Source organism: Oncorhynchus keta, chromosome 7, assembly GCF_023373465.1.
Source record: "Oncorhynchus keta strain PuntledgeMale-10-30-2019 chromosome 7, Oket_V2, whole genome shotgun sequence".
Lineage (NCBI taxonomy): Eukaryota > Metazoa > Chordata > Actinopteri > Salmoniformes > Salmonidae > Oncorhynchus > Oncorhynchus keta.
Genome location: NC_068427.1, coordinates 43,215,623 through 43,237,604, shown reverse-complemented (window position 1 = coordinate 43,237,604; position 21,982 = coordinate 43,215,623). Strand labels below are relative to the sequence as shown.

Genomic DNA, 21,982 nt, shown 5'->3' with positions numbered 1-21,982 from the left:
TGAGATGATTTATGCAGTGCAGAGTTTGCGTACTGGTACTGGCTGCTGTAAACAATCGTTGTGACATTTAGCTAAACCACTCGCACACACATTCAGAAACACACACACATCACACACAAAACAACAATCCTTTATTCCTCAGTGACATTTGAGGATAACAGCACCACGTATAATTCCTCTTCAGCTGTCTGCGATTGTCAGCTTCAGGCCACAGACCATTATGCCCTGCGTGGATTTAACCCATTGTCTATTGGTGGAAAATTATTAAGTAGAAATTGACTTCATACCATAAACAATTTAAAAATGTTTGCTCAAACTTCCTTGAATCCTGTCCCAGTACCGAGATGTTATCATACGACTCTTGACAAACAATTTACCTGTATTTAACTAGACAACAATTTTCAATGACGGCCTAGGAACAGTGGGTTAACTGCCTGTTCAGGGGCAGAACGACAGATTTGTACCTTGTCAGCTCGGGGATTTGAACTTGCAACCTTCCGGATACTAGCCCAACGCTCTAACCACTAGGCTACCCTGCCCCCCCCCCAATGTAAATACATGATTTGTGTCACGCATCATAACAGTATTAACACTGTCCCTTAATAACATGTATTTGTATGCCATCTGAAAATACATTTGTAAAATTATGAGCCTAGTTGGTTTAGCCACAGAGAAAGACAGCAATCTTCCAGTGGCTTTTTTGAAAGATATCACAGAACTGCAAAAGCATTGCTCTCCACTTTCTGGAGGACCGAGTTTTGAAACCAGTGGAATTTGAGTATAATAGCTAAGGAGATGTAGAAAATTATTCTGGTTGTTTGCAAATATGGCATCTGTGACAGAAAGGGAGAAGTGTCCATCCATATAAACGGGTAAGATAGTCTAGCAAGCAACAACATTTTCAGATATTACATGTTTCGAATTTTGTCAAAGGAGTTTTCATTTCAAGTTGGTGTACTGTTAGCTAATGTTAAGTGCATGATCTGTGTAGTTATATTATTATTTTCTCAGAGCCATTTGAAATTGCTAGTTAAAATCTATTAGCTAGCTAACATTGAACCTGGTTGGTTATCTACCTGCAGATTCATGCAGGGTAGTGATCTGAGTTGGGATTATGGTTCATTGTTTAGCTCGCTAGCTACATGGCTAAACAAAAGACTCCACTATACCATTTCAGTAACCATTTCAATAGAATATTAATGATGTCATTGTGACAACTGTCGATATACGTAGCTGGTAAATTTGCTCAGGCTCTCTACTCCAATTTCAGAGAACTCTCGCTCGTCTGACAGTGTGTTACGCACGCCTCTATGAAGAGGGAACGCAACACCCTGCTACAACTAAACTCTCTGTGAAGTGAAAAAGGTATGGACTGTAGGTGCAAGTAAGAATGACAACAGGCAGAATGTGGTACCGTTTACAAGGACTTTATTCCTTTACACGGTAATATGGGGAAAAGGGGCTGGACGGAACCAAAGCAAAGAAAGTAAATCTCAAAGCCCCCCCCCCCCCTCTCCTTACTTACCTAATTTAGCACCACCTGGTGCCCTAACCAAAATATAGGGGGTGGTCCGCCCAGGTCTTACCGAGTGTGCCTAGACAGCGAATATGCTACGGGTATATGTATGCCCGCGGGCCTCTTGCCTAAGCACTCCCTAGGTGCCTTCCCTTCCCCCCCCTGGGAACAAATGAAACAGAATATTAGAATATTAAACAATTTTACAAACAAACTAAGAAACAAAGGACATCAAATAAGCTCTCTCTGAGCAACAAACTCACAAAACATACCAACTCTCAGCAAAATCAACCTCTCCAGCAAAATCAACCTCTCCAGCAAAATCAACCTCTCCAGCAAAATCAACCTCTCCAGCAAAATCAACCTCTCCAGCAAAATCTCTGCAATGACCTCCCAGCAAATCTCTCCTCCTGAACAGAACACTGGCTTTTATGTAGCTCTTGACGAGGGGGCGGGGTCAGCTCTCCAATTAGCCATGGAGTCGACCAATCAGCTGCTTGAGGGATTTCAGGAAGCCATTTCCTGAAATAAACACATGCAAACTACAACACAAACTGGGGAACGTAACAGAGTGCAGAATAACTGACAAATTTACTAACACTTAACACCCGTTGAATATGGCCGGTGTCAGTAAACATTGGCATAAAATAGTAATTAAATTGTTGCCAGCTGCACAATTGCAGTCACCAACACTCTGGATAACATAAACAGCCAAACCAGCTTTGCTAGGGTGAGTAAAATGGTCAGTGAGCCGTTCTCTCATTTGTGTCTGGAAGTAGCTAGCAAGCTAGCCAATGTTAGCTTGGGTGCTTGACTGCTGCTGTTTTGGTCAGAACACTCGGATCAACCCTACACCTCGGCCAGAGCGTCCAGTGTGCGCTCTGAACGCTCCGAGAGCGAAACACTCTGAATTTATGAACTGACAATGCCCAGAGAGCGAACTCTGATCACACTGGCACTCCAGATTAAATTTCCAAACACACCCATAGTATAAACCAGCCTTTAGTCTTGAAATCTTTGGTTGTTTAGCACATGGCCTCACATGTGAATCCTTAAAACGATGGGTGGGGCTAAGGCTTAAGAGGGTGTGAACAATGTGGCAGATAGCCTAGTGGTTAGAGCATTGAGTTCCTGGATCGAATTCCCGAGCTGACAAGGTAAAAATCTGTCGTTCTGCCCTGAACAAGGCAGTTCCCCGGTAGGCCGTCATTGTAATAAGAATTTCTTCTTAACTGACTTGCCTAGTTAAAGGTTGCATTTATTTTCAAAAATGAATGGTTGTAGACAAAGAAGAGCTCTCCAGAAGGTACCAAATATCCAAGGACCCTTTTCTCAAAAGTGAGGTTACAAGTTTAGCAACTTTCAAAACAGAATTACTTTCCCATTGTTCCTCAACTGTAGTGTATGATATACCATCTAGCCTCTACTTTTATCCAATAGAAAAAAAACTTTCAAATGTTGCTACGTAAGACCAAATCAAACCGGTCGGTCGCATATTGTCTTTTGATTATGTAGCTATATTCATTATGCTCTGTGCTCATAAACTTTCACCCCACATCCACTCCTCAACAATGGATATATTGACGACTATGTCCAACCCTTAGTCAATAATTGTCATTTCTTACCTTCCACCCGCACCTGGGATATGGATGCCTGATGAAGACCTAAGGGTCCAAATGTTGTAAATAAATATCACCTGGGAGCATGAGCAGCAGTGTGCTCGTTCTTATTTTCTGACTCCAATGCTTCCCACGGTTGTGTCAAGTTGGCTGGATGTCCTTTGGGTGGTGGACCTTTGTTGATGCACGGGAAACTGTTGAGCATGAAAAACCCAGCAGTGGTTCAGTTCTTGATACACTCAAACTGGTGCGCCTGGCACCTACCACATTACCCTGTTCAAAGGCACTTAAACATGTTGTCTTGCCCATTCACACTGCATGGCACACATACACCAATCCATGTCTCAATTGTATCACGGCTTTAACATCCTTATTTAACCTGTCTCCCCTTCATCTATACTGATTTTGAAGTGGATTTAACAGGTGCCATCAATAAGGAATCATAGCTTTCACCTGGATTCACCAGGTCAGTCTGTAATGGAAAGAGAAGGTGTTCTTAATGCTTTGTGTACTCAGTGTAGGTCAACACTGAAACGGTTTGTGTTGTGTGCAAAGTCAACTTTACTGGCTCTATATGTGCAGTATTATTGTATGTCTTTTAGGACCAGGACTCCTGGCTGGGTCAGGTGTGAGCAGAGCACCAGGACTCCTGGCTGGGTCAGGACCTAGCTGAAGGTGACTTGGGAAGCAATCTCCTTGATTCCTGCAGGGAATTTCCTGTTGCTGTTATCCAGAGAGGAAGCAGGTGCTTGTCTCAGGTCTTACTTATCCTGTACAAATGCACACAGATGGGAACAGAATCCTTCTTTTGAATGTCCTTGTTATTCTCTCTGGAGGAGGGTATATATAATGTAGACTGGGCTGAAGTGGAAACTCCCTCTGCTATTGAACTCTGATCTGGGCTGAAACTGTGCATTCCTGGGTAGACGTTAGCAGGAACTCCAGGCATCCATCCCGCTATCTTATGCTCTTGTCTGTAACCTGTCTATGTCTCTGTACACACAGAGAGAGAGAGAGAGAGCATCTCCACCAACCACAACCCCCCCACCCTGCCTGTTTCCTGTCATTCCATGTATTCCTGCCCATGGAACAAATAAGAGCTTTAGTTGGCGGAGCTCTGAGTCTGCTAGTCAGAGAACGGATCAGTCACGAGTCACTGAGCTTAACCATGTGTGCTGTGATTGCTCAGTATCAGTAAAGGATGAGTCTTTGGCATGTATGTGTTTGTTGTGTGTTCATATATGTGTTTGGGTGAATGACTTTGCATGCTGCACTTCAGTCATGCCCTATGATTCTCTCTGCCTGAGGCTGTGCTACATGAAAACATATTCAGATTCCATGAGCACAGGCATAGTTTGCTTTCACCTCAACTTGACAAGACTGAGGGTTTCAAAGGGCGAGTTGTTGGTCTGGGCGATACTCCAAACAGATTAGATGTACAGAAACAAGCCTGGCTACACTGCCACAAAATACTTTCAGACTCCTAATTATCCTTACAGCTCTGAAGACTAGCCACTCCCATGCCAGTCGGAAGAACTAAGGTGTTTTGCATGTTGTTGCTCCAAACAAATTATTCAATATTTTAATAAGATCTTTAAAATACGGTGAAAAAAACTTGACTGTAAAGAAATCATTACAACAATTGATTTTTTTTTTTTTTTTAACTTTCAAACGAAAGGAATCTTCTTGGCAGGGAAAAACACATTTGAATAAATGTGGGTTTTAACAGTCTTTTGTAGGTGTCATAATATACACTACATTTCTAATAAAAAATATAAAACATTTATAACATAAAACATATAAATAAAAAATGATATATTCCCAAACCCCTTCCAAAAAATACGTAATGAAATAACAAAAAAATGACAAGCTCTCAGCGGTGTAATACACGTTTATAAAAAATTTTATACGGAATATTAAGACAATTTATTAAAAAAAATATATAAGTACTAAAGAAGAGGATGTTCTGTGTATATGTAAGGCTGGGTGAGTGAGTGGGAGTCGGTGCAATAAGTCTCTTGAGGAGCAAGTGTGAAGAGTCAGTGAAAATAGTCTATGGTCTATTGCACATTCGGTTGTTTTGGGTAAGGCTGCGTTTGACATGGACGGTTGCTCCGGTTTTCATTCTGACTGCGCTTTTTCTCCCCATAAGCTTGCTTGGCCCTTTTCCGTTCTGCTGACGCAATCAGGTCCTAAAACTCTGGGGAGTGCCAGGGTGGGAGGTTATTAAAAACGCATCCGGATACTCTTCAGCAGAGCGTCTGAGAGTCTGTGACATTACAGGAGACAATAAGTTATTGTGCAACAACAACAAAAAAAGCACACATTAAAATCTGTGGAACAAGTCTGAACTTTTCAAAACTCGGTACTGTATTGAAAATGTATGGATTGGTTTACATGTCTAATTAAACCTGTCTCTGGCGACGCCACCTTTTGTCCCATTCCTTTGCTCTGGCCCCCCAATGGTGGAACAAACTCCCTCACGACGCCAGGACAGCGGAGTCAATCACCACCTTCCGGAGACACCTGAAACCCCACCTCTTTAAGGAATACCTAGGATAGGATAAGTAATCCTTCTCACCCCCCCTATAAGATTTAGATGCACTATTGTAAAGTGGCTGTTCCACTGGATGTCATAAGGTGAATGCACCAATTTGTAAGTCGCTCTGGATACGAGCGTCTGCTAAATGACTTAAATGTAAATGTAATGTAAATGTGTCCGACGACTTATGCCCCTCAATCAGTCCAATACCGATGTTACATCTGAGGAGTCAGTGTGGTGTATTATCAATGGTTATATGCATCAAAATCACCTGAGGAGTCAGTGTGGTGTATTATCAATGGTTATATGCATCAAAATCACCTGAGGAGTCAGTGTGGTGTATTATCAATGGTTATATGCATCAAAATCACCTGAGGAGTCAGTGTGGTGTATTATCAATGGTTATATGCATCAACATCACCTGAGGAGTCAGTGTGGTGTATTATCAATGGTTATATGCATCAACATCAATGGTTATATGAGAAAGTGTGGTGTATTATCAATGTTGCATCAAGATGTGTGGTGTAGATATGCATCAACATCACCTGAGGAGTCAGTGTGGTGTATTATCAATGGTTATATGCATCAACATCACATGTTGTATTATCAGTCCATGTTTTTACTCACCTTCAACTTAAACTCTGCCATGCTTCACTTTCCATCTGTGTAGCTTAACCTCAGCTGATATGCATCAAAATCACCTGGAACAGCTGACAGTACATGGGTGTTGTGCAGAGTGTTCTTCCTGAGACATGACAAAGAAGCATGATATTCACACAACTATTTCATGTTGTGGTGTACATATTTGACAATGCTAAGATTACTATCCTACAACAACCAGATTGCTTGGTTGGATGTCATTTTTTAATTATATATTTATACAGGACCAGTCAAACGTTTGGACACCTATTATCAATCATTTCAAGGGTTTTTCTTTATTTTACTATTTTCTAAATTGTAGAATAATAGTGAAGACTTCAAAACTATGAAACAACACACATGGAATTATGTAGTAACCAAAAAAGTGTTGACCAAATCAAAATATTTTTTATATATGACATTCTTCTAAGTAGCCACCCTTTGCCTTGATGACAGCTTTGCACACTCACTGTCTGTTGGGAAGCAGATTGAACCAGATTTTCTTCGAGGATTTTGCCTGTGCTTAGCTCTATTCTGGGTTTTAAAAAATAAAATAAAACTCCCGAGCCCTGGCCGATGACGAGCATATCCATAACTTGATGCAACCACCACCATGCTTGAAAATATGTACTCAGTGACATGTTGGATTTGTCCCAAACATAACGTTTGTTTTGAGTACAAAAAGTTAATATCTTTGCCACACTTTTTTTCAGTATTTCTTTAGTGCCTTATTGCAAACAGGATGCATGTTTAGGAATATTATTTTGTACAGACTTTCTTTTCACTCTTTCATTTAGCTTAGAATTCTGGAGTAGTTTTCTCCTATCACAGCTATTAAACGTTGTTTTAAAATCACTATTGGCCTCATGGTGAAATCCTTGAGCGATTTCTTTCCTTTTCTTTCCACTGAGTTAGGAAGGATGCCTGTATCTTTGTAGTTACTGGGTGTATTGATGCACCATCCAAATCGTAATTAATAACATCATGCTCAAAGGGAAATTCAGTGTCTGCTTTCTTTGTTTTTTTTCCCATCTGCCAATTGGTGCCCTTCTTTCCAAGGCATTAGAAAACCATCCTGGTCTTTGTGGTTGAATCTGTGCTTGACATTCACTGCTCGACTGAGGGACCTTATAGATAATTATTGTATGTGTGGGGTATAGAGATGGTAATCATTCAAAAATGACTTTAATATTATTGCAAACAGTGAGTCCATGCAACTTATTATGTGACTTGTTAAGCTTATTTTTATTCCTGGACGTTTTAAGGTCATAAAAAATACTTATTGACTCGAGAAAATTGTATTAATTAGTAAAAAATTCTCTAAACAAAATTCCACTTACTTTGTGGGGTATTGCGTGTAGATCAGTGGCCCAAAATCTACATTTTATCCGCTGTATAGTCTAATACCGTTCTGTACGGTGAGTGTTGTGTACTTCATGTAATTTAATCAAATTCTTTACATGCTTACTGACAAGCAATATAAGGTTTGTGAATTAAAGAAATATACACTGCAGTCAATTTGCATTCAGTAAGAATTTTTGTGGACCATTTAATCACACTTGTTACAATTCCATGTTGCACAATCACAAATAATACAAGGTACAGGTACAAGGGCATGAAGTAATGGCAAACAACCAATCATATCCCATATGCTGCAAAAACACCTTCTCATTGTCGTAGCCTATGCATTCACTACTGTACCTGGTTATATTTTGAGAACCTCACAAAAATACAAAATAAGTATTGTGAGTGTTAGGAAGAGCTTGGGCTTGTATCTAATATTTCTGTATCAGGATATTCATTCCTCGGGACATGTTGATCACGTGAATGATATAAAAAAGTGGATTTTTTTATATCATTCACTTCATCGGCAATAACGAAGGCGAATTCCATGTCTGCCATTAGCGGTTTCCTAGAAACATCAGAAGTTATTCGACTTCCTGACGGTGCATATGTACATCCCCCGACCGGTGTTGCCAACTAATTTTCAGGGTAAGTTGCTAGAGGCAGGTTGATTTGATGCTAAAAGTTGCTTAATGACGTTGTGATGTCATTGCGTGATAACGTAAAACTGCGTCATTACGTAGAATACACAATAACGTTACTCAAATTGACTGGCCATCTCGGCAAAAAATATGATTTGACATTTGTTCAGCTACACACTCCCACTCTTTTCTGTACTTCTGGCTGTACAATTTTGATTGACACATGTTGATTGATGTTGAAAGTTCTGTTCAAGATCAAACATTCGTGACCAACAATATTCATTGGGTTTGGCTCGTCGAACCCGCACTACTGCTGTTGCAGTCAGCCAACAATGATTTGCAATTTACTGAAATTGCTGCTGGCCTGCTGCTGCCTGTGTACGAGCTGAGCGCCTGCTGCTGCCTGTGGACGAGCTGAGTGCCTGCTGCTGCCTGTGTAGGGTGGCATTCCAGAGGGACATCAGAGACTGCAACGTTCTCTGCTTCACGGAAACATGGCTTACTGGGAAGACGCTATCCGATGCGGTGCAGCCAACGGGTTTCTCCACGCATCGCGCCGACAGAAACAAACATCTTTCTGGTAAGAAGAGTGGCGGGGGCATATGCCTCATGACTAACGAGACATGGTGTGATGAAGGAAACATGCAGGAATTCAAATCCTTCTGTTCACCTGATTTAGAATTCCTCACAATCAAATGTAGGCCGCATTATCTTCCAAGAGAATTCTCTTCGATTATAATCACAGCCGTATATATCCCCCCCCAAGCAGACACATCGATGGCTCTGAACGAACTTTATTTAACTCTTTGCAAACTGGAAACCATTTATCCGGGAGGCTGCATTCATTGTAGCTGGGGATTTTAACAAAGCTAATCTGAAAACAAGACTCCCTAAATTTTATCAGCATATCGATTGCGCAACCAGGGGTGGTAAAACCTTGGATCATTGTTACTCTAACTTCCGCGACGCTTATAAGGCCCTGCCCCGCCCCCCTTTCGGAAAAGCTGACCACGACTCCATTTTGCTGATCCCTGCCTACAGGCAGAAGCTAAAACAAGAGGCTCCCACGCTGAGGTCTGTCCAACGCTGGTCAGACCAAGCTGACTCCACACTCCAAGACTGCTTCCATCACGTGGACTGGGACATGTTTCGTATTGCGTCAGATGGAAATATTGACGAATACGCTGATTCGGTGTGCGAGTTCATTAGAACGTGCGTCGAAGATGTCGTTCCCATAGCAACGATAAAAACATTCCCAAACCAGAAACCGTGGATTGATGGCAGCATTCGCGTGAAACTGAAAGCGCGAACCACTGCTTTTAATCAGGGCAAGGTGTCTGGTAACATGTCCGAATATAAACAATGCAGCTATTCCCTCCGCAAGGCTATTAAACAAGCTAGCGTCAGTACAGAGACAAAGTGGAATCTCAATTCAATGGCTCAGACACAAGAGGCATGTGGCAGGGTCTACAGTCAATCACGGACTACAAGAAGAAACCCAGCCCAGTCACGGACCAGGATGTCTTGCTCCCAGGCAGACTAAATAACTTTTTTGCCCGCTTTGAGGACAATACAGTGCCACTGACACGGCCTGCAACGAAAACATGCGGTCTCTCCTTCACTGCAGCCGAGGTGAGTAAGACATTTAAACGTGTTAACCCTCGCAAGGCTGCAGGCCCAGACGGCATCCCCAGCCGCGCCCTCAGAGCATGCGCAGACCAGCTGGCCGGTGTGTTTGCGGACATATTCAATCAATCCCTATACCAGTCTGCTGTTCCCACATGCTTCAAGAGGGCCACCATTGTTCCTGTTCCCAAGAAAGCTAAGGTAACTGAGCTAAACGACTACCGCCCCGTAGCACTCACTTCCGTCATCATGAAGTGCTTTGAGAGACTAGTCAAGGACCATATCACCTCCACCCTACCTGACACCCTAGACCCACTCCAATTTGCTTACCGCCCAAATAGGTCCACAGACGATGCAATCTCAACCACACTGCACACTGCCCTAACCCACCTGGACAAGAGGAATGCCTATGTGAGAATGCTGTTCATCGACTACAGCTCGGCATTCAACACCATAGTACCCTCAAGCTCTTCATCAAGCTCGAGACCCTGGGTCTCGACCCGCCCCTGTGCAACTGGGTACTGGACTTCCTGACGGGCCGCCCCAGGTGGTGAGGGTAGGCAACAACATCTCCTCCCCCGCTGATCCTCAACACGGGGGCCCCACAAGTGCGTTCTGAGCCCTCTCCTGTACTCCCTGTTCACCCAAGACTGCGTGGCCACGCACGCCTCAACTCAATCATCAAGTTTGTGGACGACACAACAGTGGTAGGCTTGATTACCAACAACGACGAGACGGCCTACAGGGAGGAGGTGAGGGCCCTCGGAGTGTGGTGTCAGGAAAATAACCTCACACTCAACGTCAACAAAACTAAGGAGATGATTGTGGACTTCAGGAAACAGCAGAGGAACACCCCCATCCACATCGATGGAACAGTAGTGGAGAGGGTAGCAAGTTTTAAGTTCCTCGGCATACACATCACAGACAAACTGAATTGGTCCACTCACACTGACAGCGTCGTGAAGAAGGCGCAGCAGCGCCTCTTCAACCTCAGGAGGCTGAAGAAATTCGGCTTGTCACCAAAAGCACTCACAAACTTCTACAGATGCACAATCGAGAGCATCCTGGCGGGCTGTATCACCGCCTGGTACGGCAACTGCTCCGCCCTCAACCGTAAGGCTCTCCAGAGGGTAGTGAGGTCTGCACAACGCATCACCGGGGGCAAACTACCTGCCCTCCAGGACACCTACACCACCCGATGTTACAGGAAGGCCATAAAGATCATCAAGGACATCAACCACCCGAACCACTGCCTGTTCACCCCCGCTATCATCCAGAAGGCGAGGTCAGTACAGGTGCATCAAAGCTGGGACCGAGAGACTGAAAAACAGCTTCTATCTCAAGGCCATCAGACTGTTAAACAGCCACCACTAACATTGAGTGGCTGCTGCCAACACACTGTCATTGACACTGACCCAACTCCAGCCACTTTAATAATGGGAATTGATGGGAAATGATGTAAATATATCACTAGCCACTTTTAACAATGCTACCTTATATAATGTTACTTACCCTACATTATTCATCTCATATGCATACGTATATACTGTACTCTACATCATCGACTGCATCCTTATGTAATACATGTATCACTAGCCACTTTAACTATGCCACTTTGTTTACTTTGTCTACATACTCATCTCATATGTATATACTGTACTCGATACCATCTACTGTATGCTGCTCTGTACCATCACTCATTCATATATCCTTATGTACATATTCCTTATCCCCTTACACTGTGTATAAGACAGTAGTTTTGGAATTGTTAGTTAGATTACTTGTTGGTTATCACTGCATTGTCGGAACTAGAAGCACAAGCATTTCGCTACACTCGCATTAACATCTGCTAACCATGTGTATGTGACAAATAAAATTTGATTTGATTTGACTTTTGCAGCCAGGCACGTGTGTTCTGACTGAGTGTGTGACATAGAAAATTATTTTTGTTGGAAAACCACATCAGTGGCCGACTTTCAGCTGTAGCAGATGCAGTTCCCCCGACTTCACTCCTCGACTTTCATCTGCTGTAGATTGCTTCAGCCTTTACCACTCAAACAAGCACAGAAACTCTGGGCGTCGCTAGTTACCACAGTCACAAAGCCATAAATTCACTCAATGGACAGTTGAACAGCAAGATACAGCCACCTTTCCAGAAGGAAGACAGCCACCTTTCCAGATGATTTGCCATTGCAGCCAGAACAGACCCAGGAGTCATTTTGGCAGGATGAACATGTTTTGTGTGTGTTTATTATTACAGAGTTGTTTGCGTCTCTGTAAAAGCGTTAATAATATTGTCTCCGAGTAGCCTATTCTTCAACTAACAACTAGTATACATTGGTGACATTTCATAACAGTTTATACAGTTGGCTACTTTATTGCTAAGCCTTTCAGGCCCCTGTTTATTTTCAATGTCATTTCATTAGAAACTTTTTTTTTCTCTTAATGTTATGTGTTTAACTTCCATGTAGTCTACTTGAGATTTCACCACCATGTTTGTATCTGCTCAACAACACAGATCCATGTCAAGCTCACACAGGTTGCAGCAAATGCTTGCAGACTTTTCCATGGAACTGGGGTAAAAAAAGCAGATTACTCCGTCATGCACTGGACAGACAACTGTGTACTACAACATCAGAATGAAGTTCAGAAAATGCAACAGAGTATGTGGACACAGGCAAAGACCAAGGCACACAGGAAAACAATAGAGACTGAAACTGAGATTCTCAGAGCTATTTAAATTGCCGTATTTCATGCCCATGGACATGGCCTTAGTGGACTCTGGGCATCAAAACACATTTTTACCGTCTGGAAGAATATTGGTGTGCTGGATGATGGAATGATAAGAAATATTCAGTTTAAGTTGGCCACCTGCTCGCTAAAATCTCATCAGGGTTTTCTCATTTCAATGCACATGAATGTAAAAATGTGACATGGGTTTACTCCTTATTCGCTCTGTTATGATTGCTGGACCTATTTTGTCAACGCCTGTACCGGCTTATGTACAAAATGTATCACAGTGGAGCGAGTTGGCTCTTTTCCACTTGCAACAGTTATGTGAGAACTTTGCAAGGTTGTATGGAAAACAGTATTGCACATAGAATATGCACCGCCGTAGCCACTTGAAGAAATGCTTTTTGGACTATAGTACACAATGTGTGACCAACCGGCTCAAGTCGGTCTAATGTAGCCTAACAGAGCTACAAAATGGTATATCATACACTGTATTTGAGGAACAATGGAAAAGTCATTTTTCTTTGAAAGCTGATTAAACTTGTAAACTTCATTTTTCGATAAAATGGCCTTTGAATGTTTTGGTACTATTACTGGAGAGCCCTTCTTTGTCTACTCACATTCGGCATCATTCACACTCTCTTAAGCTTTAGCCACACCCATCTCTTTAAGGGTTGATCAGAGCATTCAGTACTAACAGCAGTCAAGCACCCCTGTAAAGACCTTTTGTTATAAACAGATTCAAAATAGCTATTGATATCAAATGTGTATTTTGTGCTTGTGACTCGGGAGTCTTGACCTTTTTATTTTTGGACTGTTCTTATGTCAGAAGATTTTGGCGTGAGTTAGAAGATTTTATTTTCAAATAAACTAGAATTAATGTTAGTTTGAAAGACTGATATTATGTTTTATTTTGATTGAAATTATATGGACCCTGATTTGAACTTTCATTGTTAATTTGTTTATTTTTCATGGCAGATTCTTTATCCATAAAATGAAGTGGGCGGAAGACAAACCCCTCTTCACATAGAATTTAAATATTCTTTTTGAAATGATCAGTGTAAGTGTAAAAACAAAAAAGCAATATGTACCATAAAACTTTTTGAAGAATTGAAAATGTATCTCAATATGTAATACCCCTGTGTGTTAGGTTTATGTACTCTTGTATTTGTTTTGTTCATAATAATATATATTTTTTTTTTAAATAGCAGTCAAGCACCCAAGCAAACTTGCTAGCTACTTCCAGTCAGAACAGCTCACTGTACATTACTCACCCTAGCAGAGCTGGTTAGGCTGTTATGTTTTCCAGAGCGCTGGTGACTGCAGCTGTGCTGTCAGATTGTCAGTTCGTAAATTCAGAGCGTTTCGTTCTCGGACCGTTCAGAGAGCACGCTGGACGCTCTGGCCGGTGAGTAGGGTTGATCCAAACGGCAGTCAAGCACCCAAGCTAACTGGCTAACATTAACTAGCTACTTCCAGACACAAATGAGAGAACACCCAACTCTGACCATTTTACTTGTCCAAGCAGAGATGGTTAGGCTGTTTTCATGTTATCCAGAGCATTGGTGACTGTAACTGTGCTGCTGGAAATAATGTAATTCTGCTTTTTTTGCCAACGTTTACTGACACCGGCCATATTCAACGGGTGTTGAGCGTTCGTAAATTCTTCAGTTATTCTGCACTCTGGTACACTCAGACGAGAGTACTCTTAATTGGCCAGACTGAATTTACGAACGCACCCGAATTGGTTACTTGCATAGTGGGTTATTTTGTTAAGATGAACAATGAACCATACTCCCAACTCATGATGTTACTACCCTGCATGAATCTGCAGGTAGTTAACCAACCAGGTTCAATGTTAGCTAGCCAAGCAAATGGTTCTGAGATACGTATAATAAGATCATACACGTAATGTTAGCTAGCGAGCCAGCCAGCTAACGTTAGTTGGCTAACAGTACACTTTAACTTGAAATGAAACCCCTTTTTTATAGATGGATGCATCTCCAGTTGCAGATGCCATGGTTGCCCTTAGTTTGAAGATGTAATCCGGAGATAGGTGTTTTCTCCATCTCCTCAGCTATCATACTCGAATTCCACTGAACTCAGTCCTCCAGAAAGTGGAAAGCAACACGTATGCAGTTTTAATACCCAAGTTAAAAGCAGGGTTAGACAGGAGTACCAATACATACTGACCAGCTCAAATAGACAGAAGCGTGCTATATGGCCAAACTCATCTCTCAGCATGTCCAGCCCACTCATTATCTCAGCCAATCATGGCTAGCGGTAAGGTTGCTTTCGTTTTCTGTGGCTAAACCAACTGGACTCGCAATTTGAACTATTTTATTCTTATTTACAGATTGCATACAAGTTTGTTATTAAGGCACATGAATGTTCACATGTTCATGTTATTGTTTTAAGTGTGTTACTATTTTAAATGTAAATTTGATTTGATATTAGACCTTTATTGATGATTGTATGAATATAGAAACCATATATACCATATATTAACTTTATAGTCTATACTTCTTGTTAAGACATGAAGAAAACAAATATGTACTAGGTTATAAACCTACTAAATACATGTTTGGAGTAGTTTGCCTGCTGAGCTGAACTGGGCCGTGATATGAGGACAATAGACAAGCTGTTAGAGGCTATTAGCGTGTGTAAATATCCATGACCTTCCAGAGCCGATTGGTAAGACTGTTTTTGTTCTGACTTCTCAATACTGCTTTTCTACTTCTTATCATTAAAGATATTCTCTGATTTACACTTGGAAACAGGCCATTTTACACAGTGCTAGCCAGTCAAAGGTATCTTTCTCCATTTGAAGTAGTGTAAAAAAAAGCATGGGTTTTCTGCTGTTTGCTGTGCTCCATTTTGGCACATTGTCCCCTGGTCTGCTCTCCTGCCTATCGCTGAGTTAATCAAACAAGAATCGCTCTCCTCCTCTCAGCCCAGCAGCATAGACAGCTACTGTACCTAGCTGGAGCCAGAGAGTTGGAGCCTGCATGGGTCTGGAATGCTGTAGCCCTCCTGGTGAGGTGGTGCCTAGAGAGCCAGAGAGTTGGAGCCTGCATGGCTCTGGAATGCTGTAGCCCTCCTGGTGAGGTGGTGCCTAGAGAGCCAGAGAGTTGGAGCCTGCATGGCTCTGGAATGCTGTAGCCCTCCTGGTGAGGTGGTGCCTACCGCTGTAGAGGCTCTGTTCCCGTCAGGCCCTCCGGAATACATCTGAAAAATAACAGACCTGAGATTATGGGAAATTACACAGATTTGAGATTATGGAAAATTACACAGATTTGAGATTATGGGAAAGAGGATATTTAGGAACAATGGGAAGCATATCCAAGAAACAAAACTCTTAATCTTGTGTTCTTGTGTGTGTTTGTTCCTGTGGGTTTTGTATATTATCCTGTCCTGACCAGCTCTCTCGTGGAATTGTACTGGCAAGAATGTACAGTTTGTGTTTTTATTTTTTAACCATTCTCTGTCTTCCCCCCTCAGGCGTTGCTGAAGATGGACTGCCAGGGCCTGGTGGCCAGGCTGGTGATGGACTTTGTCCTGCTGACCACGGCGGTGGAGGTGGCTGGGCGGTGGCGGGAACTGGCTGAAAGGCTATCCAAAGTGTCCCGTCTGCAGCTGGATGCATACGAGGGACCGCACAGAGACAGGAACGGAGTGGTGGACAATGAGGTGAGGCTAGGTTCTGATCTGGCATTATTGAAATACTACACACAGCTTTTGGAAATGACATGACCTGTGAACTGGAAATGGTTAAAGACTTTTTGTGCTTTACATACTTTTGGATTGATATACTATGAATGTCAGAAAACAATAACCATTGTTAAACTGGTGGAGCATAACATGCCAGTTCCATGTGATTTTATTGTCACCCTCACTTCAATATGTATACCCTTCAATTACCACCCCACATCGTCCTCTGTCCTTATCTCTCCCTGTGCTGCACTGTGGGTAAGCCAACAACATCATTATGACCATAGTAAGTAAATAACCTTGCACGAGCGTTTGCTTGTGCGAGCTAGAACAGCTCATAGGAGCAGGAGCCTATCTCCTGTTTTCTGTAGCGTGAGGCAGCTTGATGTACAAGTACACCCCCTGGACAGATAGGACGCTAGTCTACCACATTCTATATCCTTAATGCTGAGTGCGACGCAGAGACGTGTTGAGTCCCATTTTTACAGTCTTTGGTATGAAGCGGCCGGGGAATCGAACTTCCAACCTCAGGGCGGGCAATCTAATTACATTTACATTACATTTAAGTCATTTAGCAGACGCTCTTATCCAGAGCGACTTACAAATTGGTGCATTCACCTTATGACATCCAGTGGAACAGCCACTTTACAATAGTGCATCTAAATCTTTTAAGGGGGGTGATAAGGATTACTTTATCCTATCCTAGGTATTCCTTAAAGAGGTGGGGTTTCAGGTGTCTCCGGAAGGTGGTGATTGACTCCGCTGTCCTGGCGTCGTGAGGAGTTTGTTCCACCATTGGGGGCCAGAACAGCGAACAGTTTTGACTGGGCTGAGCGGGAACTGTACTTCCTCAGTGGTAGGGAGGCGAGCAGGCCAGAGGTGGATGAACGCAGTGCCCTTGTTTGGGTGTAGGGCCTGATCAGAGCCTGGAGGTACTGAGGTGCCGTTCCCTCACAGCTCCGTAGGCAAGCACCATGGTCTTGTAGCGGATGCGAGCTTCAACTGGAAGCCAGTGGAGAGAGCGGAGGAGCGGGGTGACGTGAGAGAACTTGGGAAGGTTAAACACCAGACGGGCTGCGGCGTTCTGGATGAGTTGTAGGGTTTAATGGCACAGGCAGGAGCCCAGCCAACAGCGAGTTGCAGTAATCCAGACGGGAGATGACAAGTGCCTGGATTAGGACCTGCGCCGCTTCCTGTGTGAGGCAGGGTCGTACTCTGCGGATGTTGTAGAGCATGAACCTACAGGAACGGGCCACCGCCTTGATGTTAGTTGAGAACGACAGGGTGTTGTCCAGGATCACGCCAAGGTTCTTAGCGCTCTGGGAGGAGGACACAATGGAGTTGTCAATCGTGATGGCGAGATCATGGAACGGGCAGTCCTTCCCGGGAGGAAGAGCAGCTCCGTCTTGCCGAGGTTCAGCTTGAGGTGGTGATCCGTCATCCACACTGATATGTCTGCCAGACATGCAGAGATGCGATTCGCCACCTGGTCATCAGAAGGGAGAAAGGAGAAGATTAATTGTGTGTCGTCTGCATAGCAATGATAGGAGAGACCATGTGAGGTTATGACAGAGCCAAGTGACTTGGTGTATAGCGAGAATAGGAGAGGGCCTAGAACAGAGCCCTGGGGACACCAGTGGTGAGAGCGCGTGGTGAGGAGACAGATTCTCGCCACGCCACCTGGTAGGAGCGACCTGTCAGGTAGGACGCAATCAAGCGTGGGCCGCGCCGGAGATGCCCAACTCGGAGAGGTGGAGAGGAGGATCTGATGGTTCACAGTATCGAAGGCAGCCGATAGGTCTAGAAGGATGAGAGCAGAGGAGAGAGAGTTAGCTTTAGCAGTGCGGAGCGCCTCCGTGATACAGAGAAGAGCAGTCTCAGTTGAATGACTAGTCTTGAAACCTGACTGATTTGGATCAAGAAGGTCATTCTGAGAGAGATAGCGGGAGAGCTGGCCAAGGACGGCACGTTCAAGAGTTTTGGAGAGAAAAGAAAGAAGGGATACTGGTCTGTAGTTGTTGACATCGGAGGGATCGAGTGTAGGTTTTTTCAGAAGGGGTGCAACTCTCGCTCTCTTGAAGACGGAAGGGACGTAGCCAGCGGTCAGGGATGAGTTGATGAGCGAGGTGAGGTAAGGGAGAAGGTCTCCGGAAATGGTCTGGAGAAGAGAGGAGGGGATAGGGTCAAGCGGGCAGGTTGTTGGGCGGCCGGCCGTCACAAGACGCGAGATTTCATCTGGAGAGAGAGGGGAGAAAAAGGTCAGAGCACAGGGTAGGGCAGTGTGAGCAGAACCAGCGGTGTCGTTTGACTTAGCAAACGAGGATCGGATGTCGTCGACCTTCTTTTCAAAATGGTTGACGAAGTCATCTGCAGAGAGGGAGGAGGGGGGATTCAGGAGGGAGGAGAAGGTGGCAAAGAGCTTCCCAGGGTTAGAGGCAGATGCTTGGAATTTAGAGTGGTAGAAAGTGGCTTTAGCAGCAGAGACAGAGGAGGAAAATGTAGAGAGGAGGGAGTGAAAGGATGCCAGGTCCGCAGGGAGGCGAGTTTTCCTCCATTTCCGCTCGGCTGCCCGGAGCCCTGTTCTGTGAGCTCGCAATGAGTCGTCGAGCCACGGAGCAGGAGGAGGACCGAGCCGGCCTGGAGGATAGGGGACATAGAGAGTCAAAGGATGCAGAAAGGGAGGAGAGGAGGGTTGAGGAGGCAGAATCAGGAGATAGGTTGGAGAAGGTTTGAGCAGAGGGAAGAGATGATAGGATGGAAGAGGAGAGAGTAGCGGGGGAGAGAGAGCGAAGGTTGGGACGGCGCGATACCATCCGAGTAGGGGCAGTGTGGGAAGTGTTGGATGAGAGCGAGAGGGAAAAGGATACAAGGTAGTGGTCAGTGACCCTAATCACAGGGTCACTGAGTTTATTTAGTTATTACCATAGAAACATCAGAAAACAGCATGCAATTCCCATGTGATCTATTGTCAGTCCAATATGCTCCCTTCAATCGCCACCTCTCTCTTTCTCCCTGTGTAGGCCATGTGGAAGCCAGCCTATGACTTCCTACTGACGTGGGCTGCCCAGATTGGGGACAGCTACCGGGATGTGATCCAGGAGCTCCACATGGGCCTGGACAAGATGAAGAGCCCCATCACCAAGCGTTGGAAACACCTGACGGGAACGCTCATCCTCGTCAACTGCCTGGATACACTCCGGAGCTCAGCCTTCAGCCCCGCCTCTCAGGACGACTGTGCCATATAGACCAAACTGACCATAATCATTGTCATCATCACTCATAGGGTGCAGCTTGTCTCCTTCCCTTATATCTCCGCTAATTGGAAAGCAATTTATTTCCCACTCGTATAGATGAAATATAGAAGAGGATGAACCTTTGGACTGTTAATATAGACTCCACCTCCTGCTGTCCTTCCTATGTCCATCACCATCCTATCCCCACCCTTGACCCAACCCCTAACCCCAGGTCTGACCCTACCCTTGTGGATCATTTTTGCATATCTTCCTAAGCTCCACAACCTTATTCCCTGTTTGTATTGAAGATTCTGAACAACAGCTGTCTGTCTGGTCCTTCTGAGTCTTGCTTCCTCTGAATCTGCCTTTAGTCCTCATGGGGGTGAGGGGCTGGACTGCTAGACTACTCCCAGGAGGATTAGACTGCTAGACTGTCCCCCCTCACCCCTAGAAGGACTAGACTCCCCCTCACCCCTAGGAGGACTAGACTGCTAGACTGTCCCCCGTCACCCCTTGGAGGACTTGACTCCCCCTCACCCCTAGGAGGACTAGACTCCCCCTCACCCCTAGGAGGACTAGACTCCCCCTCACCCCTAGGAGGACTAGACTCCCCCTCACCCCTAGGAGGACTAGACTCCGCCTCACCTCCAGGAGGACGAGACTCCCCCTCACCTCCAGGAGGACTAGACTGCTAGTCCTCAACCACCCATCTTTGTATAGCCACCAGCCAAACTACACAATGCTACAGTCTCAGTATTCACAAAGACTATTTTAATCTTCATTGTCTGGCATCGTATGTATTTTTTTTAACTCTAAATATGGCACAGCATTTTTTAAAGACACTTTGACACCTTTCGTTCATAACTGTGGACTCGATCCAGTGCAAAGACGACGTTTGTTAATGGTATCCCTGTTCTCTAGCCTTGTCACGTGTGTCAAACGAGCTAAATATAAATGTGTTTATTTATAAAGCGTCGGAGTTGTTCAGAAGAAAGCGCTCTCTTATTGTTTCCTCCTACTGTGGTCCGTTTTTATTTCAACTACTTTGTTAGTGAACATATTTCTAAGGACAGAGTGAATAACTGTGCATAACTCACAGATTAACTTTGTTCTTTAATTTCAAATAAATTCATCTCTGACCGCTTTTTCACCTCTCTTAACTATCTTTTAAAAGGAAACCATATGGCCTGCAGTTATTTATATACTAGACTTAGTGAATATAGTGTACCGAAGCTGGTCACCAGTTAATATGAATCTACATATAACTACATATATGCCTCATTCAATATCCAACCACTGTTACAATGCTAAAACTCTGTTAAGGATTCTGGGTATGTTTTCTCCCCTGTTTGTGTTGTTAATACACATTTCACATCTGTTTTGTGACTGCATACTTTTGTGGAGAATATAAATAAAATGTGAATATTTTTTACGCAATTCATTATGCTGATTGCTGAACGATCGGATTTCTTTACCGCAGTAGCAATAATTTATATTCATGTTAGATTTGTTTGTGTTCTTGAATTACATTTTCCCTTACAAGCGTGGAAATTACAAGCGTGGAATTAATATTAGTGATGCAACAGGTTATGTTTGGTTTTCTAATCAGCATTATGTTTGTGCTGACCACCCAACGACATCCCAGAGAATACAGCATGTTCTGTTGAGAGGAGACAAAAAGGTAAGATGGGGGTGAGACACTAACAATTAATTATCTGATACAGATGAAGTGAAAGAGAGGTTGAAATACACCAGCGAGAGCTAGACACCCATGAAAGAGAGGAGAAGGAATAGATGGAGATGGATGGAACGGAGGAGGAGTTTAATTTTTGGATGACCTCCAGCAGCCTGTTTGTTTGTCCAACTTTCTGCTTTGCCAAGCATTCCCATCACTCCAAAAGTCTGATGTTGAAAGCAACCATCAAACCGTTTACAGCTCCAACAAAATGGTTCCAAAGGTCTCTCTCACTGCACAATAGGTCTCTCTCCCTGCACCATACTGTAGGTCTCTCTCCCTGCACCATACTGTAGGTCTCTCCCTCTCCCTGCACCATACTGTAGGTCTCTCTCACTGCACAATAGGTCTCTCTCCCTGCACCATACTGTAGGTCTCTCTCCCTGCACCATACTGTAGGTCTCTCCCTCTCCCTGCACCATACTGTAGGTCTCTCTCACTGCACAATAGGTCTCTCTCCCTGCACCATACTGTAGGTCTCTCTCCCTGCACCATACTGTAGGTCTCTCTCCCTGCACCATACTGTAGGTCTCTCTCACTGCACAATAGGTCTCTCTCCCTGCACCATACTGTAGGTCTCTCTCCCTGCACCATACTGTAGGTCTCTCCCTGCACCATACTGTAGGTCTCTCCTCTCCCTGCA

At 44.0% G+C, this 21,982-nt stretch overlaps 1 protein-coding gene across 3 annotated transcripts in view; it reads left to right on the top strand.

Annotated features, from left to right (window-relative positions):
* The window catches only part of LOC118371850 (SH3 domain-binding protein 4), an 85,848-nt gene extending 64,807 nt beyond the window's left edge, over positions 1–21,041 (top strand). For all 3 annotated transcript variants that reach the window (XM_035757478.2, XM_052522945.1, XM_052522946.1), the window contains exons 4-5: positions 16,162–16,350; positions 19,392–21,041. In XM_035757478.2, the coding sequence (XP_035613371.1) occupies positions 16,162–16,350; positions 19,392–19,616 (414 nt within the window). In that variant the 3' untranslated portion in view covers positions 19,617–21,041. The remainder of the gene's footprint in view (positions 1–16,161; positions 16,351–19,391) is intronic.
* The last annotated feature ends 941 nt before the right edge of the window (positions 21,042–21,982 follow it).